The sequence below is a fragment of the Lepeophtheirus salmonis genome, chromosome 3 (genome assembly GCF_016086655.4).
Source record: "Lepeophtheirus salmonis chromosome 3, UVic_Lsal_1.4, whole genome shotgun sequence".
Taxonomy (NCBI): domain Eukaryota; kingdom Metazoa; phylum Arthropoda; class Copepoda; order Siphonostomatoida; family Caligidae; genus Lepeophtheirus; species Lepeophtheirus salmonis.
Genome location: NC_052133.2, coordinates 19,558,869 through 19,580,395, shown reverse-complemented (window position 1 = coordinate 19,580,395; position 21,527 = coordinate 19,558,869). Strand labels below are relative to the sequence as shown.

The 21,527-nt window shown below is 30.9% G+C and overlaps 2 protein-coding genes across 5 annotated transcripts; one reads left to right on the top strand and one right to left on the bottom strand.

The window, feature by feature from the left end:
• Nucleotides 1–718: 718 nt before the first annotated feature.
• On the top strand, nt 719–2,961 carry LOC121113976 (salivary peroxidase/catechol oxidase). The gene is made up of 3 exons (XM_040707778.2): nt 719–957; nt 1,036–1,334; nt 1,393–2,961. Exons 1-3 carry the CDS (start codon nt 743–745, stop codon nt 2,883–2,885), a joined length of 2,007 nt encoding a protein of 668 aa, XP_040563712.1. The 5' UTR covers nt 719–742; the 3' UTR covers nt 2,886–2,961.
• A 7,003-nt stretch (nt 2,962–9,964) lies between these two features.
• sei (potassium voltage-gated channel seizure) lies at nt 9,965–21,494 on the bottom strand. 4 transcript variants are annotated; one of them, XM_040707779.2, is made up of 15 exons: nt 21,140–21,494; nt 19,979–20,348; nt 19,797–19,895; nt 19,485–19,518; nt 18,676–18,925; nt 17,191–17,301; nt 17,064–17,134; nt 16,352–16,627; nt 14,707–14,827; nt 12,662–13,114; nt 12,034–12,582; nt 11,863–11,955; nt 11,636–11,789; nt 11,149–11,555; nt 9,965–11,082 (listed from the first exon to the last, which is right to left on the bottom strand). In XM_040707779.2, exons 2-14 carry the CDS (start codon nt 20,248–20,250, stop codon nt 11,426–11,428), a joined length of 2,613 nt encoding a protein of 870 aa, XP_040563713.1. In that variant the 5' UTR covers nt 20,251–20,348; nt 21,140–21,494; the 3' UTR covers nt 9,965–11,082; nt 11,149–11,425. The 4 variants fall into 4 exon arrangements, with proteins under 4 accessions (XP_040563713.1, XP_040563716.1, XP_071743206.1 ...); XM_040707782.2 differs by having other exon boundaries at nt 19,950–20,348; nt 21,140–21,492; XM_071887105.1 differs by lacking the exon at nt 19,485–19,518.
• Between the last annotated feature and the right edge of the window lie 33 nt (nt 21,495–21,527).

Here is a 21,527-nt window from a genome sequence, read left to right as displayed (position 1 = left end):
AAAGGAACATCCCATTATGTTCAGACGTACCAATTACACTCATTTTGTAAAAATTATTTCAAGCCATAAAGTAATCTATCTTTGAGCGCAGAATACAGAATTGATCTCCATTTTTCTATCAGTCATCTGAATTCTGAAATATCTGGGATTATAGTAATTCGGGACTATTCTCGTTCAGTCATTTCTTACCCGTAAAAAAATCCCCAAATTAAAAGTCGGATTAATAAAACTTCCTATTGTGGAAATACATAAAGAGTTCCTATCATTGAACATAAGAATGACAACCCACGACATAGGAGATATTAAAGCTTTAATTTTATTCGGTCTTTCATCTAGAAAATCGTCACACGAAAGTCAAGTCATGCATATTGGTTTGTTAAGTGCCAAGGTTCTCTTCGCATCAAAGCTAACTAAGCGTGAATATATTTGGACGTTAGGCTTAAAGTGAATAATTATATCTGCCTCTGCGATATATTCTGTTTTTTTTATATAAAAATCCAAAACTAGGATGGTAGCTCATGGGTATACCCCTGGAAGTGATTTGTTACCGTATTTCTGATTCCCTCCAATATTATCCGACGTTGAAAAGGATCGTCCGACGTTATGATCGTTTATCATTGCAAATTGCATCAAAGTATCTTATATTTACTATAATAATTAAAAATGACTCAACACATCTGAGCAATAGGAAAATAATATTTGGAGAAACAGATGGAAGTATGAAAAAGTATCATATAAATATATGTCTGAATTCATGTCAACACATTCACCAATGATTGCTGGATTGGAGAAGATGAACATGAAGGTTTTACTAGGATTTGCATTTCTTCTCTTTTTGAAATCCTATGTAGCCATGAATCCAGAGGAGGCTATCAAAATAGCAAAGTCCAAAATGCCACCAGCTCCAAATATAAGAGTTGGATCTTTTCTTAAGCCCTACAAGAAAATTACGAAGCAGTGAGTAACACAAAATAAATTTTAGTGATAAATTGAGATTTTAAATAACTACCCACTTTATCCAATATATGTATGCAGATCCTTCAAAATGAACATGAGAAATGCACTGATCAGACAAGCCATTCGAGAAATGGAGAAAAATGGAACATCAAGGACCTATACAGAAGAGGATATGATGGAAAATTTTGAGGAAATAGAAGCTTGTCGAAATGAGGAGATAAACTGTGATATAAAAAAGTATCGAACAATCACTGGTGAATGTAACAACATCCAAAATCCAAAATGGGGAGCTTCCTTTAGACCCTTTGCAAGAGTAATAGAGGCACGATATGGAAATGACGAATCTAATCCAACTACATTTGGACAACATTATGAAAGTAAGAAATAAGAAGTAGTTTAAAATTTTAAACATTTTCCATTTAATATTTTTGAAAGAGCCCGGCTGTCTAAAAAGTGGACCTCTTCCAAATCCCCGATTACTCAGTGAAAGATTTTTTCAAGATAGGAATCTACCCTCAAAAAGAGTTACACATATGCTTACCCAATTTGGACAATTTTTGGATCACGACTTAACGTTAACTCCAGAGGCTCATGTGGATGTACCTTGTTGTAAACACCCTCATCAAGATGAATGTAATCCAATAGAAGTCCCTAGAAAAGATCCCTTTTTTTCAAGGTTTAAACAAACATGCTTAGAACTGACACGATCCGAAAAATTTTGTAACTCTCGTCCAAGGCAACAATTTAATGCTGTTACAAGTTTTGTGGATGCATCCAATGTCTATGGATCAGAAGAGGAACTTGCAAAGGAACTAAGAGTTCCCAACTCTTATTTGTTGCGAATTACTCTTACAAAAACTGGGAAATCACTTCTTCCGTTGATTGATGGGGAATTTCTTGCAGGTGATGAAAGGTCCAGTGAAATGCCTGGACTAGCGACAATGCACAATTTGTTTCTTAGAGAACATAATCGTATTGCTAAACTATTGGCTAAAAATAAAGGACATAGATCAAACGAGGAGATTTTTGAGGAGGCTCGTAGAATTGTAGGAGCTGAAATGCAAAACATTGTCTATGGGGAATTTTTATACGGAATCTTGGGATATCGTATGTACCAATACAACTTGAATTTGAAACCAAATTCATTCTATAACCCTTTCATAAACCCATCCACCTCCAATTCGTTTGCCACAGCTGCCTTTAGATATGGCCATAGCATGATTGAGGGTAGTATTCAAAGGAGATCTATAAATACCAATGCCCTTATAAGTACATTTCAATTGAAAAATAATTTCAATAATTTACATCAATATGTATCCAAAAATGGCAGAGGAATGGAAGAGATAATAGGCGGTCTCTTTACTCAGCCTGCACAAAGTTCTGATAGATTTATAGTCGATGATGTTACAAGACTCCTTTTCCGAGAAAAGAATTCCCCATTCGGGCAAGATCTAATGTCAAGAAATATTCAAAGAAGTCGAGATCATGGACTTCCTCCTTATGGAGCATTTAGACAGGCTTGTGGCCTCAAGCCAATTTGCAATTGGAAAACTAGACCATCAAGTATTTCTAAGCAAAATTGGAATCTTCTGAAACGTTGGTATAAAAGCCCAAATGACATTGACCTGTTCGTTGCTGGTATTTCTGAGACTCCTTTAGATGGGTCTGTTTTGGGTGAAACGTTCACCTGCCTTATTACTAGGCAATTTATGGCTTTAAAAGATGGAGATCGCTTCTTCTTCACCCATAGCGGTCAAAGTGGATCCTTTAATTATGATCAAATCCATAACATTCGGCAACGAACCTTGAGTCAAATCATTTGCGACAACACACAAATCAAAACGGTACCCATTAGTGTATTTATACATGGATCCACCAAAGTACCTTGTTCTAAACATTCAACCTTGAACATTGCTCTCTTTAAGTAACTTTAATATAATCATTTACATCCCATCTGTATATAATATCTACAACAATAAAATACATATTTACTATTGAATTCTATTTTACATGTGTTGTTTTGTCACATGATTTAATTGAGTAGGACTTCCTAGTTAGTTTCAAACTTTGTTTGTGTGTGATCACGGCATTAACTCACTAACGAAAATACTCACAACATTTGTTTGTTAACTGTTCATATTTATTCTTCTTTTCTTCAAACCAGAGCTCTGAATTTAATTGGTCGAATTGGAATTACCTCATGTTAAGTTTTTAACAATTTCAAACAATCATTGAACATAGTTGAGAAGAATAATCGAACTAAGAACTTTTTTTAGTCCTTTTTTTCTGTTTTTTTTTTTTGGGGGAGGAATACTTATGAGATACTATAAAGGTAACATAATAATGTAATGTATAAAGTCAAATTCTTATCTAGTCTTTTTATCCTTCACACTTAAACCCTTCTAAATCCTGATGATTGAATTGATATCAATGTGATTGATATAAGATATTTTTTTGTTGTATACATTGAGGACTCTTATCAATGAAACAGTTTTCTTAGTGTAAGAGACGAGGCAGAGTTGACTTAAGGAGAAAATGACTGCAGAACTTCAATGAAGAAGCAATGAATAGAGAATGATAATTTTCTCTTTTCTTCACTGGATCTTTATTCGATTATTCTTTCGCTTTATGATGCTCCATAGTTCTTATATATAGAATGATGATTCTGTAGAAGATCTGGATGAATTTATATATTCTTGAGCATAGAGGCAATGATGCACAATGAAAGATTCTTGATTTAAAGGAGCTGAGATTCGCCAAGTGAGGTACAAAGAGGGGGATCCCTTCACTATGAAGTTGAAGAGAGATCAGAAGACGTATTGGATATCCAAATGGAAAAATATCAATTCCTATGAAAGTTCGTAGATAGAAGAAATTCTTTACTGAGCAACTATCGAACTTTGAGTTTCACATGAGAAGGAAATTGTAGGAGCAGATGGTGGCAAGGCGGAGGCCCTCAATGCAGAAAAGACTATAGAAGAAGTAGAAAGAGTAAATACGTTCACAAAAGTAGATACAGAAGACACTGCAGATTCGACTGCTGATGAATACACTAATGAATTCCCCATGTTAAAGGCCAATTTTGGGTTTTAATTTTGTTGAGTGAATTCTCAAGTCGCGTTATTATATTATTGTTTTCATTTCTGAGTGAATGGTATATTTGTGAGCTCACTAAGTTCAGCAAATCAGAGTGCAGAATCTTACCGAAGCACTTTCCTCTTTCAACACTATGCTGAAAAATGTCTATATATATTTATTTAATAGGGGAATCAAAAATATACAGCGATTTTGTTTGTAGGCAAAAATAAAAAGTTAACATTCAATTCAAATCTATCAATTAAATATCTCTTTTTTATGGCCGAATGTACATAAAAATTAGAGTTTGGTTTGAAAAACCAACAATATCCTTTTCAAAAAAAAAAAAAAACATTTTACATTAACATTCGCTACAAGAGGTTTTCATATTGGCCATCTTTCTCCAGAAAGAAAATATTCTAAATCAACGACTAATGGTATATTTTCATTCACCTAAAAATGAAATATATATATATAAAAGAAATACATTGGTGTTATTTCTCGACTTAGAATTTGATAATAAACTCCAATAAATAGATATTGCTTTGCTTGAAAAGTCTTACAATGTCATTGATTATTTGTCTAATTGCGAATTTTAATCTTATCGCACTCCAAAAACAGTAACTTGATGAATTGTAGATGAAGATCATTATAAAATAAAAATAGGAGAAACTGACAAATTTGAAGCCTATAAACGTGGGGGAATTAAAAGGAATTCTCATTGCTGCAGCTACTCGCTATACTGATCTTACGATTAAAATCCCAGATGATAACATATCAATTTGTAAGTTTACTGGAGATGTAATTAAATTTCATCCTTCATTCTCAGCAAAATACTTGATGGTTTTTGTGTTAGATCATTCCCAATTTTTAAGAAGTTCAAATCTTTTAGTCCGAAATAGTCCTTTGCATGTTTCCTTTTCTTTTTTCTTTTACGTTTTACTAGTCATTTTTTGTTAATTTTATAGTTGTTTTTTGAACTTTCAAAAACTTGTTCTAAGTGGTTAGTCATTGTTTTAAACGTGTATATTGGAGTGCATTGATGTATTTTGTATTTTGTTGTTCATTTTTTCTAGGAAAGTAATTTTAAACTAAAATGTTTATCTATATCTGTATGATGCAACTTTTCTAGATGAATAAAGATATTAAAAAAAAACAAAGGGAATGCTTTCACATTCAATATAACTAACAACGTTAAGTCGATAGAACAATTATACTTAATTCAAGCATAAAAACGAGAATTTCATAAGAAAAAAAGTATAGAAACGAAAGGAATGTGGCATGAGAGGTGTAAACATGTACCACTCTCTTTACTTTCAAGCTTTCATTAGGAAGATATAAAAGATAGAAATATAAATGCAATCGTCGGTATTAGTGTACATCCATACTAATTACCACAATTCAATATGAAGGCTGGTTCTATTTATTCGATCTAGGCTCGGACCAAACTTAGTGAGCCTCTTATCAAGGCAGCCATTCGTTAAAGCCCATTTTGTCGTGTTTTTTCTTCACAGTTTACATTTCTGAAGATATCACGTCATACACAAAATTGTGAGTGATAAAAGAAGTAAACTTTGCATCATCTTAAGTTTATGGTTAAGAAATGATAGTATCAGAAAAAAAATTGAAATCTTTATAATAGGAGAAAGAAGGAAGAGGAAACAATCATTTTTTTTCTTTAACAATTTTACTGATTTTCAAATCATAACACGTCCATGAAAGGACTTTTGTTTCAGAGATTGAAGGTTATTTTTTTGTTTAGACGAATAAAATGCAAAACAAAAATATCTAGCAATACTAAGTTCCGAAATTTTGTCTTTTCGGTTCAGTTTATTCAAGAAGCACTGACACTCGGAGTGTCCTTTATTAATATATTCCTACAGTATATATACGCTAATACAGAATCACAACACAGTGTTATCCTCCGTTTTCATGAGCACACTCACACGTAGTTATCCAATATTTAGATTTTCTCTCTTTGAGAATGAAATAAAAAAGATAACTAGGTATGTGAGAATTGAAATATTCTCATGAATATATATATCTACTAAAAAAGTATATGTAAGAAATCTGCAAAATATTAGTACTTTTATTAATTACATCACCCCATTATGAAAATTCAAATTTATTAGCGAGCAAAGCCCGCTATAGTTTCACAGTTATCTCTTTGTCAGCAAACATGTTGTCTATAAACCTTGCTAACATATACTTTTCTTTTTGATTTACACTTACAAAGATTTAACTAACTTTCACATCCCTAACGATAACAACTGTGAATTTAAAAAACAATATTCAAGTTGCCAACAACAAAATAAACAAAAACTCACACGCTCAAAAATGCTGTGTAACTGACTTTTTCTTTTTTCTTTTAATATGAGGCACTAAGTTTTAGCTTTACATGTCCGTTACTATCTTGTTATTTCTCACATCTAGTCGTCAGTGCATTTCTTAGATACACTCAAAATGGCTTGACGCTAAACATCCACACAAAAAAACTTTGATTTATTAAAATAGATATTAAATTATTTATCACTTTTAATTTGACATTAGGGATCTACGAACAATTCACTTTTGCTGTAATAAAATTGATTAGCTTTATTAATATATGAGAGAACTATTCAGCCATTCTTCTGTTCCATAAATACATTCACACGGTGTTTTCTACTCATGAATTAAAGAATAATAATAATAGCTTTCAAGGAAAAAAAAATATATAAAGATTGTATAGGTTGATAACTACAAAGAAAAAAAAATAGCACGCGAAAATATGCTTAGCATTTACGACCCTGAATAAATGTACTTTCCATTTTCCTTTTTTAATATGACGTGTTGAGCCAGGGAGCTCTTTAGACTCTTGAGCGCTACCTAAATGAGATTTAGCTGCATACTCTCGTTGTAAACCTCATCTAAAATCACATTTAATTTTTTATATGTACCTCCCCTTTTTTTTTTTAATATTTAGTGCTCGTTCTTAAAAAATGAGGTCTCCACAGAGAAAGAAACAGACAAACAGCCAGCCCGATACAGTTTCCTTTATTAATATAGATTATATTATATTCTTTTTTATTAATATTAATCTCAACTTGAAATAAATTCAACGCAACAACGGTGGATGGGTGATTTCTTTCAATAATATTTTTATTTGTCATCTATTTTTTTCACTGTTTTTCAGAGTTCAGAACAATAATTCCATTATTATAGGCCTTATAACATACATTGTAATTCTGGGGAAAGTGGATCAAAGCTATGTTCATTTTCTAGTAGAGAGTTATTCCAAATTTTCTGCCGATCACAGCTTTGGAATTGTTTCTGAATCTTTCCAAAATCAGTAAAGTATAGATTGCATTGATGACTTTATTGAAATAGTAAATAGTATGTACATCTTCAAAATTGTCTGCAAAACAAGATGGAGTTTTATGGTTTAATTCGAAAAAATATATATCTGAATACTTCAGTAAGATAAAAGAAAATCACGCATTTATGTTGACTTTTAATCAACCTGGAATTTTTTGATCCATTTCGTCTATCTCAAGTCCTCTTTTTACTCCATACTCTTCTTCAACCTTGAATCCGTTTCCTAACTCGAGCATTAATCCGACCTTCAATCCGTTTACTAAATCAATCCTTTTTGTAGTCCAAGCTCCCTCTCACCTTCAATATCTTGTTTCTTACCTCAATTACTCTACCTACTCCACCCCCTATCTAAAGTATATTGCGCAACTCAAGTACTCATCCTACCTCAAACTCTGCTCCTACCATAAATCCGTTTCTTACCTCAAACCCTCCTCTATTGTTAATCTATTTCCTACCTCAAGCTCTCCTATATTTAATCAACTTCGTTCTTCTAGTCCACTTTGAATCTCATCATCAAGAATTAAAAAAAAGTACTTGAATTGTAATGGGGGTTTTTTAAATACAGGATATTTAAATAAAAAAGAGCAAAAATATGGATGGTGTCAATTTTGCATAAACAAACATTTAAAACAGTTCTGTAAAATAATAATATGTAAAAACATTAATAAATAGTTTAATCACTGTAATTTCGATCCTGACATTTTTTATTTAAAAAAAAAAAATCTTGTATGTTAAAAAAATAAAACCCTTGAATAACACATTGAGATGAAAGTTATGAACACGAAATAGAAATCTCTGAATAATCTATCCCATTGTACAGGTTTATCAAATCACTTTGAATACTTCATATACATGGAGAAATCTGAATGCTCAATAATCATGACTATATTCCATATTAATTTTCTTCGATGATGAAGCAAAGATCGACGACTCACAAGTAATATATATTTAATTGTGTTCATGTAAAAGAACGTCATAGGGATGATTAAGAAGAAGTATGCCCAATGAGATGCAAAGTATCGTCATTTGCTTCCTGAAATTACTAAAATAAAGGAACTCAAAAGTCAACTTCTGTACGTCCCATCCATTTTCTTCCTTTCTTTAACTCCGTAATTTACTTCATTCCGTCCTTAATGAAGACAATTATGTGTAATTTATATCATACAGGAGTGGGAAAAAAACAAAAACCTTCATTCAAAAATAAAAATTAAGTATAATAAATGATCAAATATTGAGGACATCTAAGAAATTATGAATTCAGAAGCATCCTCTCAGCTGTTTTAATTAACAATTATTACATGCTTAGAATTAAGGAATCACCTTTCTCCTCATCCTCCAACGACCAATTTTGGGTATATAACCTAACCATTTTTGATAATCCTCTCAATAATGAGACAATTGTATTCGTCAAAGATTAGAGCAAAAGTTGAAGTGAAGGGATTCAGAGGATTCATTGGAAATATTGGAGGGCATTGGAAAAAGAGGGACGAAAACAGTCCATACTTTCGTATCACTATTTACATTTCAAGTCAGAAAAGTTGCTTACTCTTTAATATCGAATACAGACCTCAAATGATTTTAAAAAAAAAGAGTTCCTTTAATAAAGATCTCCAAATTAGGTGCTTCATTGCCGATAAACTGCTCAAACGCTCCCTTTATTATAAAATCCTTGCATCGACTCGCGAAGAGAGTATAATTATGTCATCAAGAGTTATCGTAAATTTAAGTAAAACTTATCTTGATTTATGTTCAATATTGCTTGTATGTTGACGCGCCACATATTTCAAATGAAAATTAAATCAGGGACATCATATTATTTTATTGTAAACCTAAATATTTGCAATCTTTAAGTAGGAATAACAGGGCATTTGTAGGGCTAATTAAAATAATTTAGTAAAAGAAATGGAAGGTAGTTAGTTGAAGAATACTAATTCATCCCATACTTTAAAAAAAAAAAAAATCCTTTAACTGTTATTTCCAGATGACTTACCATATATCGATTGATCTGTAAAACCTAAACGTTTGTTACCGTACGAGGTTTTTTTGTTGCCAACCGAAACAGTGTTTTTTATTTTTTCCACCTGTTATAGGTAATTATTCTTTCATTCCTGAGAAAGGAAATTGTAAGGGTTGAATAACTACATGTGAGTGTGCTCATAAAAAATGGAAAATGGGACTGAGGATTCTTGGACAGTTATCTTCTATATTAATAAATCAAATTTATATTATTAAAGCAAAGTTTGTTTGTTCATCCACACCTAATAACTTAGAGCAATGACAGATACTATCGCTAGTTTCTAAATATGGATCAAATACGTATTAACTTTTGTGAATTTGTGATTTCACAGTTTTAACAATACTATGATTTTTAATATTACGAGTATAATTTTTTCACAGGGGTACGATGATTTCTTTGCTCCACTATAATTGTGGATACATCCAGTCCACATAAGAATTAGTGCTGGTGTAATTATAAAAATAATATAACATAGATTATAGATGTACCTTTGGAATGACTAAGTTAATTATTTGACATACTTATATCATTTTTTTTTTTTTTTCACATCTGCAACTAATATTTTTCGTGAATATTTACAAAAATATTTATTAAAAATGTCAAAACAATACTAATTACTTTCCAGTAATGTATCTTGAAGTTATATATAATAATAATAAGCAAAAATCGGAGGGTTTTTGATAAGATTTATGAAATACTATGACGGAGGTCTTAGAGTGATCCCTGTTTTGGAAATGAAATAGTATAAAGGTGGATATTTAAAGTATGAATGTGATTACAAAATACTTTTGTCCTCACTTAAAGTCATTCCAAAACTCAGCAAGGCCATTTTAAATATTTTGGTTAATTTTAGTGTGAGGTTCGTATAATATTTTGGGTTTAGATATGCCCGGAACAATATGTTACTATGTTGATGGATGGATTACTAGAGAGGAGGACAGGAGACAGCTTTTGAGATAGTCCTGAAATTCAATTCATTTGTTTGTTTTGCTTAATTGATTTTTTTGTTAATGTTAAGTCACAAGTAATAATGAAAAATGAAGTACAGTACTTCATTCAACAGCTGATTCAATTGTGCCTCCAGTGCTTTTCTTTCCTTAGCTGATGTGAGAAGTCAACATGGCCATTGTTACAAGGTCACATAAATAACTAAATAACCAATGATTTTTTGGTCAATAATCTTGTTTCAATTTGATTTGAATACATATGAAAAGCTAATGAAAATAATTTTTGATAATGTATAAACTGTTGATTTATTCGGATGACTGCTTGTTATTGTTCTGTTAAGGGAATTTGTATGTGGCATATCTAAAGTATATATATTCTCGCAACCTTTTACGAAAATTAGCCATTTAAAAAAAAAGGATTTGACAAATTTTTAGAAAGACTTAGAGTGAAGACAAAACTATTTTTCCAATCCTAAGACATGATATATTCATTCTTTACTTTATTGTATTTTATTTCAAAAATATTGATTACTCTAACAGAGGAGGGGATGGAGTTATAGATGATTAGAAGATTTTCACGCTTAAACTTCTTTTTTCCTTATTATTTTTGGTCAGTGTATTTTGCCTTCAAGGATAAAGTCTCTCTAAATGAATCCGTAAAAGAGTACTTTAATCAATACAAGTCCTTGGAGTTACATTTTGTCTTACTTAGGAGTGATAAATCTTTGTTCTCTGAAAGTAAAAGAAAGAAAAAACAATATATGAATTTAAAAACCATAGAATGTGAATATAAATTACCGTATATATAACTTATGTTATTGGGCTAAAGTATTGTAGTTCTAGGAAATGGATAAGGGAGATGGTAAGGATTTATTTTGGCATCTAAGAATACGAAAATATGTTAACTCATCTTCATATATATTTTGACACAAAATTGTTTTTTTTGTTTTCTCCATTCATCTCTGATCTATGTACTGTTGATTATTCTTGCTATTTGGGGGGAAGAACTAGATGCACTTCCAAAAAAAAAAAAAAAAAAAAAAAAGAAGATCCCATTTTCCTTATTAGGACGTAGCTAAATCTGAAGTTCAGGCTCTTGTTTTTCAGGATGTTGAGGACTAAGTAATTTTTGTTCCTGTCTCTGTAATAGGCCAACAATTGTGGCAAGATCATTCAACACCCTTTCTTCAAATTCACTCAGCCGTCTATAAGTAACAAAAAAAAAAAGAAATTACATACATATACGAGTATATAGAGTGTTTAATCATAAATAAAAATTAATTACGTTGCTAAAGTATTCACTTTTCCGAGTAGTTCCAAGTCTCTTGGACTTGGATCTTTGACATGGTGGGTATTTATCATTGTAGGAGAAATGAGAGAGCTGACAAGACCAGCACTCATAATTCCTTGAGATGCTTTTGGAGAACTTGATGCTTTGTCTTCCCCCCCAAAATAAAAAAAATAGTGTTTTATTTTTGAATATGAAATGTTTTCCTAATAAAAAAGTCTCACCATTATGGAGATCCCTTAGGTCTAAACTAGAGCGGCTGTAAGGAGTATTATGTCTTAAATCAGAGAAACTATGCTTGAGGTTATTCAACATCCCTAATTAGAAGAAGAAGGGAGGCAAGAGTTACAAATAAGTATATTACTAAGAGTATTGTGTGTATTTTGTAAATGTACCTGAGATTGGACTAAGTGTACTAGATCTATTTTCAAAATCGAGATTGAGAGGAGTTATGTCCATCCCTGCCTTATCTGGAGAAAACTCTAATCTTGTAGCAGATGTTTTATTTTCGTTAAAGTTGTTCATGTCTACTGGACTACAAATGATATTAGCCTGGGTACTCGTTACTTCATCATCATGTATTTTCCCCTTTCTACGCCTTCTTCTAGTAGTTTTTCTTCGAGGCATTTTATAATCTTTTGCTTCAGATCTTCCATGGTCTTTTTCACCATTTATGGAGTCATCATCTTCCTCATAGCCTTCATGTGAAAACCGTCTAAATACTGAAGGGTCAACACCACTTACATCCTCATCTCTAAGATTGAAAGTCACTTCCAAGTTATTGGAAAAAGTTTCTGAAAACTCAGGATATAGCTCCAAGACTTCAAGAAGATCATCTCTATTGATTTTATGTAGATCACAATATGTCAAAGCCCTCACATTACACGAGGATTTACCAATTGTCAGATAAATACAGGGATTTTCCCCAAAAATATCATCCTTACCTGAAGGCAGAAATGTGAACATAAGTACATAGTTTTGACCTCATATTTTATAAAAGTAAAAATAACTCTAAATAATCACCTAAAAGAGCCATCACAACTTCATCTTTAGTGATCTCAATAGAGCCTCGAGAAATGAAATACAGTGATACGACAACATCCCCTTGATGTACTAGAGTATCTCCAGGAGGAGCATGAGTCGTTTTGAATTTCATGGACAAGGCTCTTAGACAGCCCGATGAGGCTCCGTCAAAAGCAGGACAGTTATTGAGCAAGTTACGATTGAGATGAACGCAGATATCAGCCTGCAGACAATCTGGAAATCCTTTGAGGACCATATTCATATCAATACCATTGGTATAAGTCCAAGCATGTTGAAAATATTCCTCTAATCTTTGTTTGAGAGGATTCGGAATTTGATAGAACTTGTTAAACTCCCGGACACGTTGCATTGCTGAGTGATAGCGTGCTGTTCCGGAGTACAAGCGTTGAATTATGGCTGACACATTACCAAATATACTTGCATACATCAAGGCTTCAATATTAATTAAAAAAATAGTTACTTTAGTACATATTTTTTGAAAATAAAAATGAATGATTTGATGGGTGAATATCACTTATATTTAAACATGAACTTAATGTGTCTATGTGCAAAAGGAAAGATTAAGAGATTCAAAGGTTATATTATTACATATTGAGACTAAGGTGTAAGGAATATATAAATAAATGTAGAACATAACAAGGTAACTACTTTACATTTAAACAATAATATATGGATCTCAAGCCAACCAAATTTTGAAGCCGTCTTTTTATGCGGATTTTTTTTCAATCTAACATACTTTATACAAATATTCAAGAATATGGCTGACTAAGACATTTTTCAAAGAATGTTAAGCGATTATAATCTACTTGTACTTATTAAGATACATTGAAAAATCAAAGAAGGGGGGGGGGAGAAATTGGCAGATCATAGTGATCAAAAATAGGGGGTATTTTTATCAATATTTTATGCGTATTACAATAAAAATAACAACATATGGGATCTACAGGGTATTATGTTTGATGTAACTTTTGAACTCAAGAAGAAGAAATACAAATATAATATAAAAAATGAATCGAATTGACAACTGTACAATAGTTAATTACTTATAACTTTATTCCATTTAGTCTTTTTAGGGAAAATTAAATATGGGGTATGTAAACACAAATGAAATCTTGAATATCCATCTATAAAGCGAGTTTACACAATGAAGTAAAGTTTAGGATTTTAATTCTCATGATCTGAGACCCATATTATTATCATTATATAACGTATAAACAAAAAATGAGCATTAAAACATTCAACAAAGAACAATTTGATCTTTTGTATCTTTGAATATCAAATATGATTCAAAGTCATGTTTTGTCGTAAAATACATTCTATATATCTATAAAAAAGTCTAAGTTAATATCAATTTAAAGAAAAAATACATTGTAGTATTTGAAATTATAAGTCATATACATATCGTTATCATGATTACGATTCCTAACAAATATCCTTAATACTAAAAAAAATATAGTACTTGAACTTTTGTATTCTCAAGCTAAGCTTTTTTCCAAATATTTTATGTCATATCTAAAATTTACATATCAATTTTTTTAAATTACTTTAGAAATGTCAATTTTAATAAAGATTTTTTACATTTCATTTTAATTCTCATATTGAATACTTAACAAATAAGCAATGAGAGGTTGTGTAGAAATAGTTTACTTAAATACTCCGAAATAAAATAAGGTGAATTGACATTTGTGTGACTTTCAAGTGCTATTTCTGGAACCTTCGTAGGTTTAAACATGATAATTCATTAATATAAATGGAATATTACTTATAAGTAATTGAATATTACAGATGTAGGCTCTAGTTTGCTTGTGTAATGATACATCTCATATGTTCAGTTCTTTGAATTATATACAGTCTCACTTGTATACTTATATAAGACATATTTTTGATAAAAGCAAAAATTAGCATAACTAATAATAATGATAAGATATTAAAAAAAAAAAATGTAAAAGTGTTAAAGTGTTAAAGAAATAAATAAAAAAGATGCTCAACTAAAGTTAAAAAGTCATGGATAATCCAAAACTTACATCCCATTAACATAAGAGTAATTGTAAATATTTTTTCAACGTCTGTATTGGGTGATACATTTCCAAAACCCACCGAGGTTAGGCCAGTTATTGTAAAATAAACTGAGGTTATGTATCTTGACTAAAAGAAAGTGTAAAGAAAGAAATCATGAATCAGAGCAAATCTTTAAAACATAAAAAACAACTCATTTTACTGCGAAAAAAATAAACACAACAATATTGATTTTTGAACCTCTTAAATCAGGTTTCAGCAACAACCTTGAACATTCAGATAATAAATAGAATATACACGCTAGGGAACAGGAACATGATATACTTTTTAACTACAATAAAGAGACCGGGGATAGCTGTAACACGTTATTAGTCAAATTTTACCAGCCAAATTTTAACAAAACATATATATATATAATTATATTTATTAGTGTTTAAATCTATTTCAAGTTTATATGAGTCAACAGTTTTTTTACTGATTGCATTTGAATGCAACTGTACCCGTAGCTAGTGTTGTGCCACTCCTGATTTATTTAGTCCTGTCAACTCTTAACACTGAGCCTTGAGACTGCCAGTCCTTTGGACTCTTAGTACTAGAACTGATTAATAAAATAATACATAAAGTTGAGTGACGTAATCAAGGACCAACTTTATAAGTTTTAGGACTGATATGAAGGGCGGAACTGGACGGGACTGCAGTTTTCAGTTATAAATAAGAATTAACACAATACTGTCCGTTGTCAAGGTCGTTTCTAACATTAAAAAACAAAACAAAAAACATCCAATTAGAATTAGGAATTTAAAAAATTGGACTAATTAATATTTTTTAATGAATAAATAACTTTATTTTTCAAGACGTGAATTTTTATTCCAAGGTATTATGGTAAATTAAGAGATAAAAAGATTTATTACGTAGATTACTGATCGATATTATGGTTATTATACATTCACTCTCTAAAAACTATAGAATAGTAAAAAAAAGCGAGAAAATTGCTTTACTAGTTGCTATTGACTCCTTTGTACTGTCTGTTGCAGTATCTCAAATATATCCTCACTCCGTGAGTGTTGAATATTGACAAAATTATATCAAATACTAGGAAATTAATCAAAAAATCAATTAATATAGGGTATAGGAATATCAATGTTTTACTGACTGCAATATTAGAAAAATAATAGTCTTCACTTCTACTTCACTTCAACTATTGCAGCCGTCCCGTGTTGAAACTGTCCCCGGCCACCCTACTTAAATACATTTTTTTATTGTTACATAGATTAGAAATGTCTTTTTAAGCAATTCCAAATATTAATAAATATCTTATCAATGACCAAAGGGTGTTACATGCCAGCTAAAAAAACAACAACAATCATTCATCATTTGTATGTTCAAAATCTATATCAGTATTAACATACGGAATCCGTATGCCAAAAATAATATCACATAGAGAAGAAGATTTATCATAGCCATTAGTTAAATACTGTCTTCCATTATACTTATATATATATATATATAGATGAAGAGTCTGATATCCCTGGATTAATGCTCAGGTTAGTAAAATTGCTGATCCCCGTCTTTGATTCACATATATACAATAGGTAATTACTCCATGGAATGACCATATTTATATGCACAACACACGAAAAACCTTAAAATTACCTTAATTGACGGGCCCCCTGTATTGTTGGCAGTATAGGGCTGTCCCGTTGTATTAGCGAGAAAAGCTAACCAACCTATATGTGCTCTTGGCCCTGATCGTTCGGCATAACCGATGGCGTACCAAATACATGCTAACCAATGAGCAATGAGTGCAAAGGTAGCCATGAGTAAAACAAGAACGGCAGCACCATACTCCGAATAGCGGTCTATTTTTCGTGCAACTCTGACAAGTCGAAGTAATCGAGCTGTTTTTAAGAGGCCAATAAGAGTCGTAGTCTATATAGAATAAATAAAAATAGTTTGAAATATCATTTACATGAATGTATATTAGGGTGATGCAATTCCCAGAACATTGTCAGAATCAGCAGAAACTAATTTTGATATACGAATACAAAATTTGAGCAAATTTGAACAATATTTACCTCTAGCACAATTTCAATTTCTAGACGTGTATGAAGGAAAAATTTATTATTAGAGGTTTTATAAAAAAATATGTTGAAAAGTAACATATTTTCATAATCAAATAAAGATTATCTTAGTTTAAAACCATGTTTTTAAAGAAATTTCGCTTCATAAGTACTTAGAAATTTCAAATGTGCTAGGGGTAAACATTAACCAAATTTGCTAAAATTTGTATTTTAGCTGCAGTGCCAAAATTGTGGGGGCAAGTGCATAATCCTAATATACATTTCTAATTAATCATTGATTGCACCTCATCTGTGTCTGACCCGAACAACAAGAGATCAAAAGGTATTGCAGCAACTAAGTCAATAATGAACCAACCTATAATATTGATGGGTACAAATAGTTATTTTATTTTTATTTGAGATGATACTTACCTCTAAAGTAATGGACGGCAATTTTTGAAGGATTACTGACAACTTCATCATTCTCGTTCACATAGGTAGTTCGAAAATTGATGAGGATATCGATGATAAACATAATATCGACTGTAATAAGATGTATGTATTAATATACATTTGTACGTCAGCCCAAAAAATAATCTTATACAAGAATCAAGAAACTCAGAAATTCCCAATTAATAACTAATGCCCCAATATTTCATTTACAAATTTCTATCAAAATCCTTCTGTTCCTTCCCTAATGTCTTTGAAAAATTTATGCTCTTTTTTAATCTCACTTTTATGTCCCTGATTCCCTCAACAAAATTTTTTTTTTATCTTAATTATTTATGCTTTATTTAGTTATTCCTGCCTTTTTCAAGAATATTCTAGAAAATACTATCTATTAATTAATTATTCATTTATGAAATTTTAGAAAAAGGAATGAGAGAAAAAGTAAGTGTAATGCACTCATATAATGTAATAACCACGAAACCTCTTATTATATCAAGAATATATTTTTAAATTCAATTTTTTTGCAGGTTTCAATTTTTGTTTTATTTTTCAACCTATAAAAATGAATATTTACCAATTCTAGCTTAAAAAATATATATAAAGACATAAAACTATGAAGTTCAAGGCCATTAAAGTAAGATGTTTATTCTTTCTTGGTATTACAATCAAGAAAATAAAACTAATTAAGCAAAAAATATCTTAATTATGGTATCTTAACCAACCCACCAACTTAGCAATCATCTTAGTGAATTTTAATAATTGAGCATTCCTCATCGCAAAAAACGATAAATTATTAATTTTAACTGATTGATATACTTATTTACTTGTGATCTCCTTGTAGAAATTTGATTTTCTATACAAAAATAGAATTAACTTTACTTTATATCTATTGCCGAATGTCATAATCAAAGTAAATTAAACAATTGTTTAATAATTGCCTTGCAAAATTTCGTAAAATGAAATATAGATGTACAATACTCATAAATTAAAGTTGAATAATTATTCAACCTTTGCTAGCCCTTTTTTCGCATCGGTGGTCCTCTATAATAAATTTAGGTACACTCGACTAAATCTTTCTAATGTGTTAGGTTATATAATTTACTCCCATATGGCCTATTTCAAATATAAAATATATCACTTGAGATTGAAATCTTTGTTTTTGAAAGACTATGCTAAAATGGATACATAAAGGTACATTATAAAAACAGCTTGTTTATTCTTACACACATTTAAGACTCAGGAGTGTAGAGCATATCTAATGAAATGGTTTTTATCAGTGTCAGCCTGTTGTCTTTCTTTTTTCATTTCAGACAGGCTGTTTAACCAGGCCGGGAATGCCATTTTTTGCACATCTTTAGTTATCATATTCTTTTGTATATGGGCAAATACAACAATTGAGACAAAATATCCTCTTTTTCTTACTTTTGTATTGACGGGCCATATAAATAACCAGAAAAAAAAACTTACCTAAGAGATCAATGACCACAATGGGATCATCAGTATAGTTGTCTGTGTTTGTTTGTAAATTATAGCCAGGTTCATTGAGAAGGAACGCTGCAACATATGGAGTAAAAATTGCAGTATATATAACCAAAAAAAGGATAACCCAATCCCACAATGCTTTGAAAGGAGCATAGTGGAGGATTGTCCATCTAGGTATACGTGGAGATTGAGCTAATTTGTACTCTGGTAAAACCTCAGCACCCAATGAAAGAACCTGAAATAACAAATATAAGCCATATACATAAATATGTTTCGTCGTGACTTTAAAAATACAGTGTTACTACTAATGAGACTCTAAAGAATGAGGAGACAAAACGGTTTAAATACTAACTAAGCAAAAAAAACAACAACATTTACATAAATAGATTATGTTCCCTCATTCACATGCCTCGATCAAAAAAGAATAATTATGGACGGGCTTTTTTAAAGCAAGAAGTGAATACAACGTTAATGTTTCTCTACATAAATTCCATCCATAATAATGATGTGAGTATCACATTGATAAGATTGTCGCCTCTTTTCTTGGAGTCTCTTTAGTTGTAACCATTTCAAAAATACACAAGTATTCTACCTAGCGGATGTATTTATATTATAATCATCATTAAATATAAAAAATATTTTAATTCTACATTATTTGCACTTCATTTAACAACTAAATATTGTGTAGCAACACATACGTTGCTATAAGTACGTAACTCATTTGTGGACGTGTAAATACAAGGATTAGTTCTATGTGTGGACTCTATCTAAGTATTAAGCTCAAGTGCTCCGACCTTGTTATCACAATTGTAGGGAATATCTTCATTGCTATAACATAGACAGAAAAGTAGTTTTTTATTAAATTATCACTCAAACAAACATTCCATGATTATTTTGTCGTTCATCTCGCCATCAAATCATGTTTGGATTGAATCTTTAATTTTTTGTAAAAAAAGGTGCCAAAAAGTGTGTAACATGCATTGATGCAATTTTTTTTTTTTTTTCCATAAGAATTTGACTCGATCAAAAAACATCAATCCTTGCATTCAAAAATGATGTAACTTTTTTCCTAACTTATAAAAGGTAAAGACAGTTTGTTTACGTACCATTGTTTTGTTGGGTTTTGCAAGGCTTGTATAAAATCTTTATGTTTACTGAATGACTCTTCACACGGAACAGAATTACAGACAATTGGTTTCATCAGCCTAAATACCAAATGGAAAAATAAAAACAGCACTTAACACTTATAAATTTTTTACATTATATGTAAATAAAAAAGGTTAACAACTTTTTGAAGAAAACATCCACATCTGACCCAGAGGAGTGAATCGGTGAAGGAGATTGAATAAACCCTAATTGTGTTCTACTCATGTAATGTATTGCGGAACTTCGAGGTAGCAAATTAGACATAGACTTATTAAGACCAAGAGTGAGAAATAAGCCTTTGCCCTTGACGTTGCCGGGTTCTTTTCTATGTAAACTTTGATTTGTTAGGGAACGTGTTTCATCGATATGATTTCCTGTTACATGATTAAGAGATGGATCAGAAGTTGCTGTCATTTTATTCTCAGCATCATGATCCTTCCTGAGCTAGGGTAGGCATCTTGCAATCGTTAATCACTCAATGGCAATCATATGTTATTTTCATCAACTAGAGTCTATTTAAATAATCATTATATCAATTTATCTATTCCCATACATAAAATCCAGACAGTGACAGATTTAAAAAAATGCTAAACAATTTGCTTAATTTCCCTTGACGATGAATAACTAACTACCGTAACTGCAGTTTCCGAAAAAATATTTACATACAAGGAAGAAATACGTAGATAAAGATAGTGTACTCCACTTCGGTGGCTTCACCAATAATAAGAATTAGAAGCCATTTATAATCTTAATAAGTAGATATAGAACAACAACTCTTTCCGGCCCCTCAATCTGCTGCTTTCCTTCAAATCTTAAGTAAACAATCTTGATGTGGAAATATTACATACCTACATATCAATGTTAATATTAATATATTTACTCATTAGTGAGACAGAAAGTGAAAAAATTATAAGTATTCTTTGACTTTTTGGAAATATCACTGCGATATCAATGCGTATTTCTTTTTTAAGTCATTTATCGAAATAAATTCTAGAAAAGATCTTTCGATCAAAAGAAAAGAGGTAGAAAGGGAAGAAAAGAAGGGGTATACACAAAAAAAAATGCAGTGAATCACTCAGTCCCAAATATGAATCAATTGCTTTCTGCACATAAAGTGCAGTTTTATACCTTGGTAAATATGAATAAATATGTATGTATATCATCAAATACTTCTATCCAAGGGAATAAGCGTAAGCTCCAAGGAGAAGAAGGAAGCAGCCTTATAGTGTTATTAGTTAATATCCCTTGCTGAATGGTAAATTGATATAATGATTTTTGAATAGCCAATCAAACTCTTCCATACAATTGACGCTTCCCAAAAAAGGGATTGGTTCTGTTTCTATGAAGCATGACTTTTATGGTGGTTGTTCCTTTTTTCTTCCTTTTTCTTTCAGATTTCCCTCTTTTATTTACGAATGACGTGTCCAATACGTTTTAAATCCCCTTCAACTATTATTTATTTCACACCGTGCTTATTGTATGATTAATCACTGATTTTTTTCCAACTAAATACTTGCAACAGACAACTACAACTATTTCACCGACAAGAAACAAACAAATATTGATGATAATGATTATGTTTCTGTTACAATAAATATCCTTTGACTAGTTATAATATTAGTGTAGTCTTTCTCTCTCTAGGTATCTCTGTGGAGTGTGGAGTGACTTTCTCTCCCTCCCTCTCCTTATTT

Bases quoted from the DNA above. Each gene is read 5' to 3' on its own strand.
- LOC121113976 (XM_040707778.2), top strand. From the start codon at position 743: ATGTCTGAATTCATGTCAACACATTCACCAATGATTGCTGGATTGGAG. The intron at 958-1,035 runs GTGAGTAACACA...ATATGTATGCAG, and splicing joins TACAAGAAAATTACGAAGCA to ATCCTTCAAAATGAACATGA. The intron at 1,335-1,392 runs GTAAGAAATAAG...TATTTTTGAAAG, and splicing joins ATTTGGACAACATTATGAAA to AGCCCGGCTGTCTAAAAAGT.
- sei (XM_040707779.2), bottom strand. From the start codon at position 20,250: ATGACAGCAACTTCTGATCCATCTCTTAATCATGTAACAGGAAATCAT. The intron at 19,519-19,796 runs GTACGTAAACAA...TCTATGTTATAG, and splicing joins CAAAACCCAACAAAACAATG to CAATGAAGATATTCCCTACA. The intron at 13,115-14,706 runs GTAAGTTTTGGA...TTAATATTGAAG, and splicing joins TACTCTTATGTTAATGGGAT to CCTTGATGTATGCAAGTATA.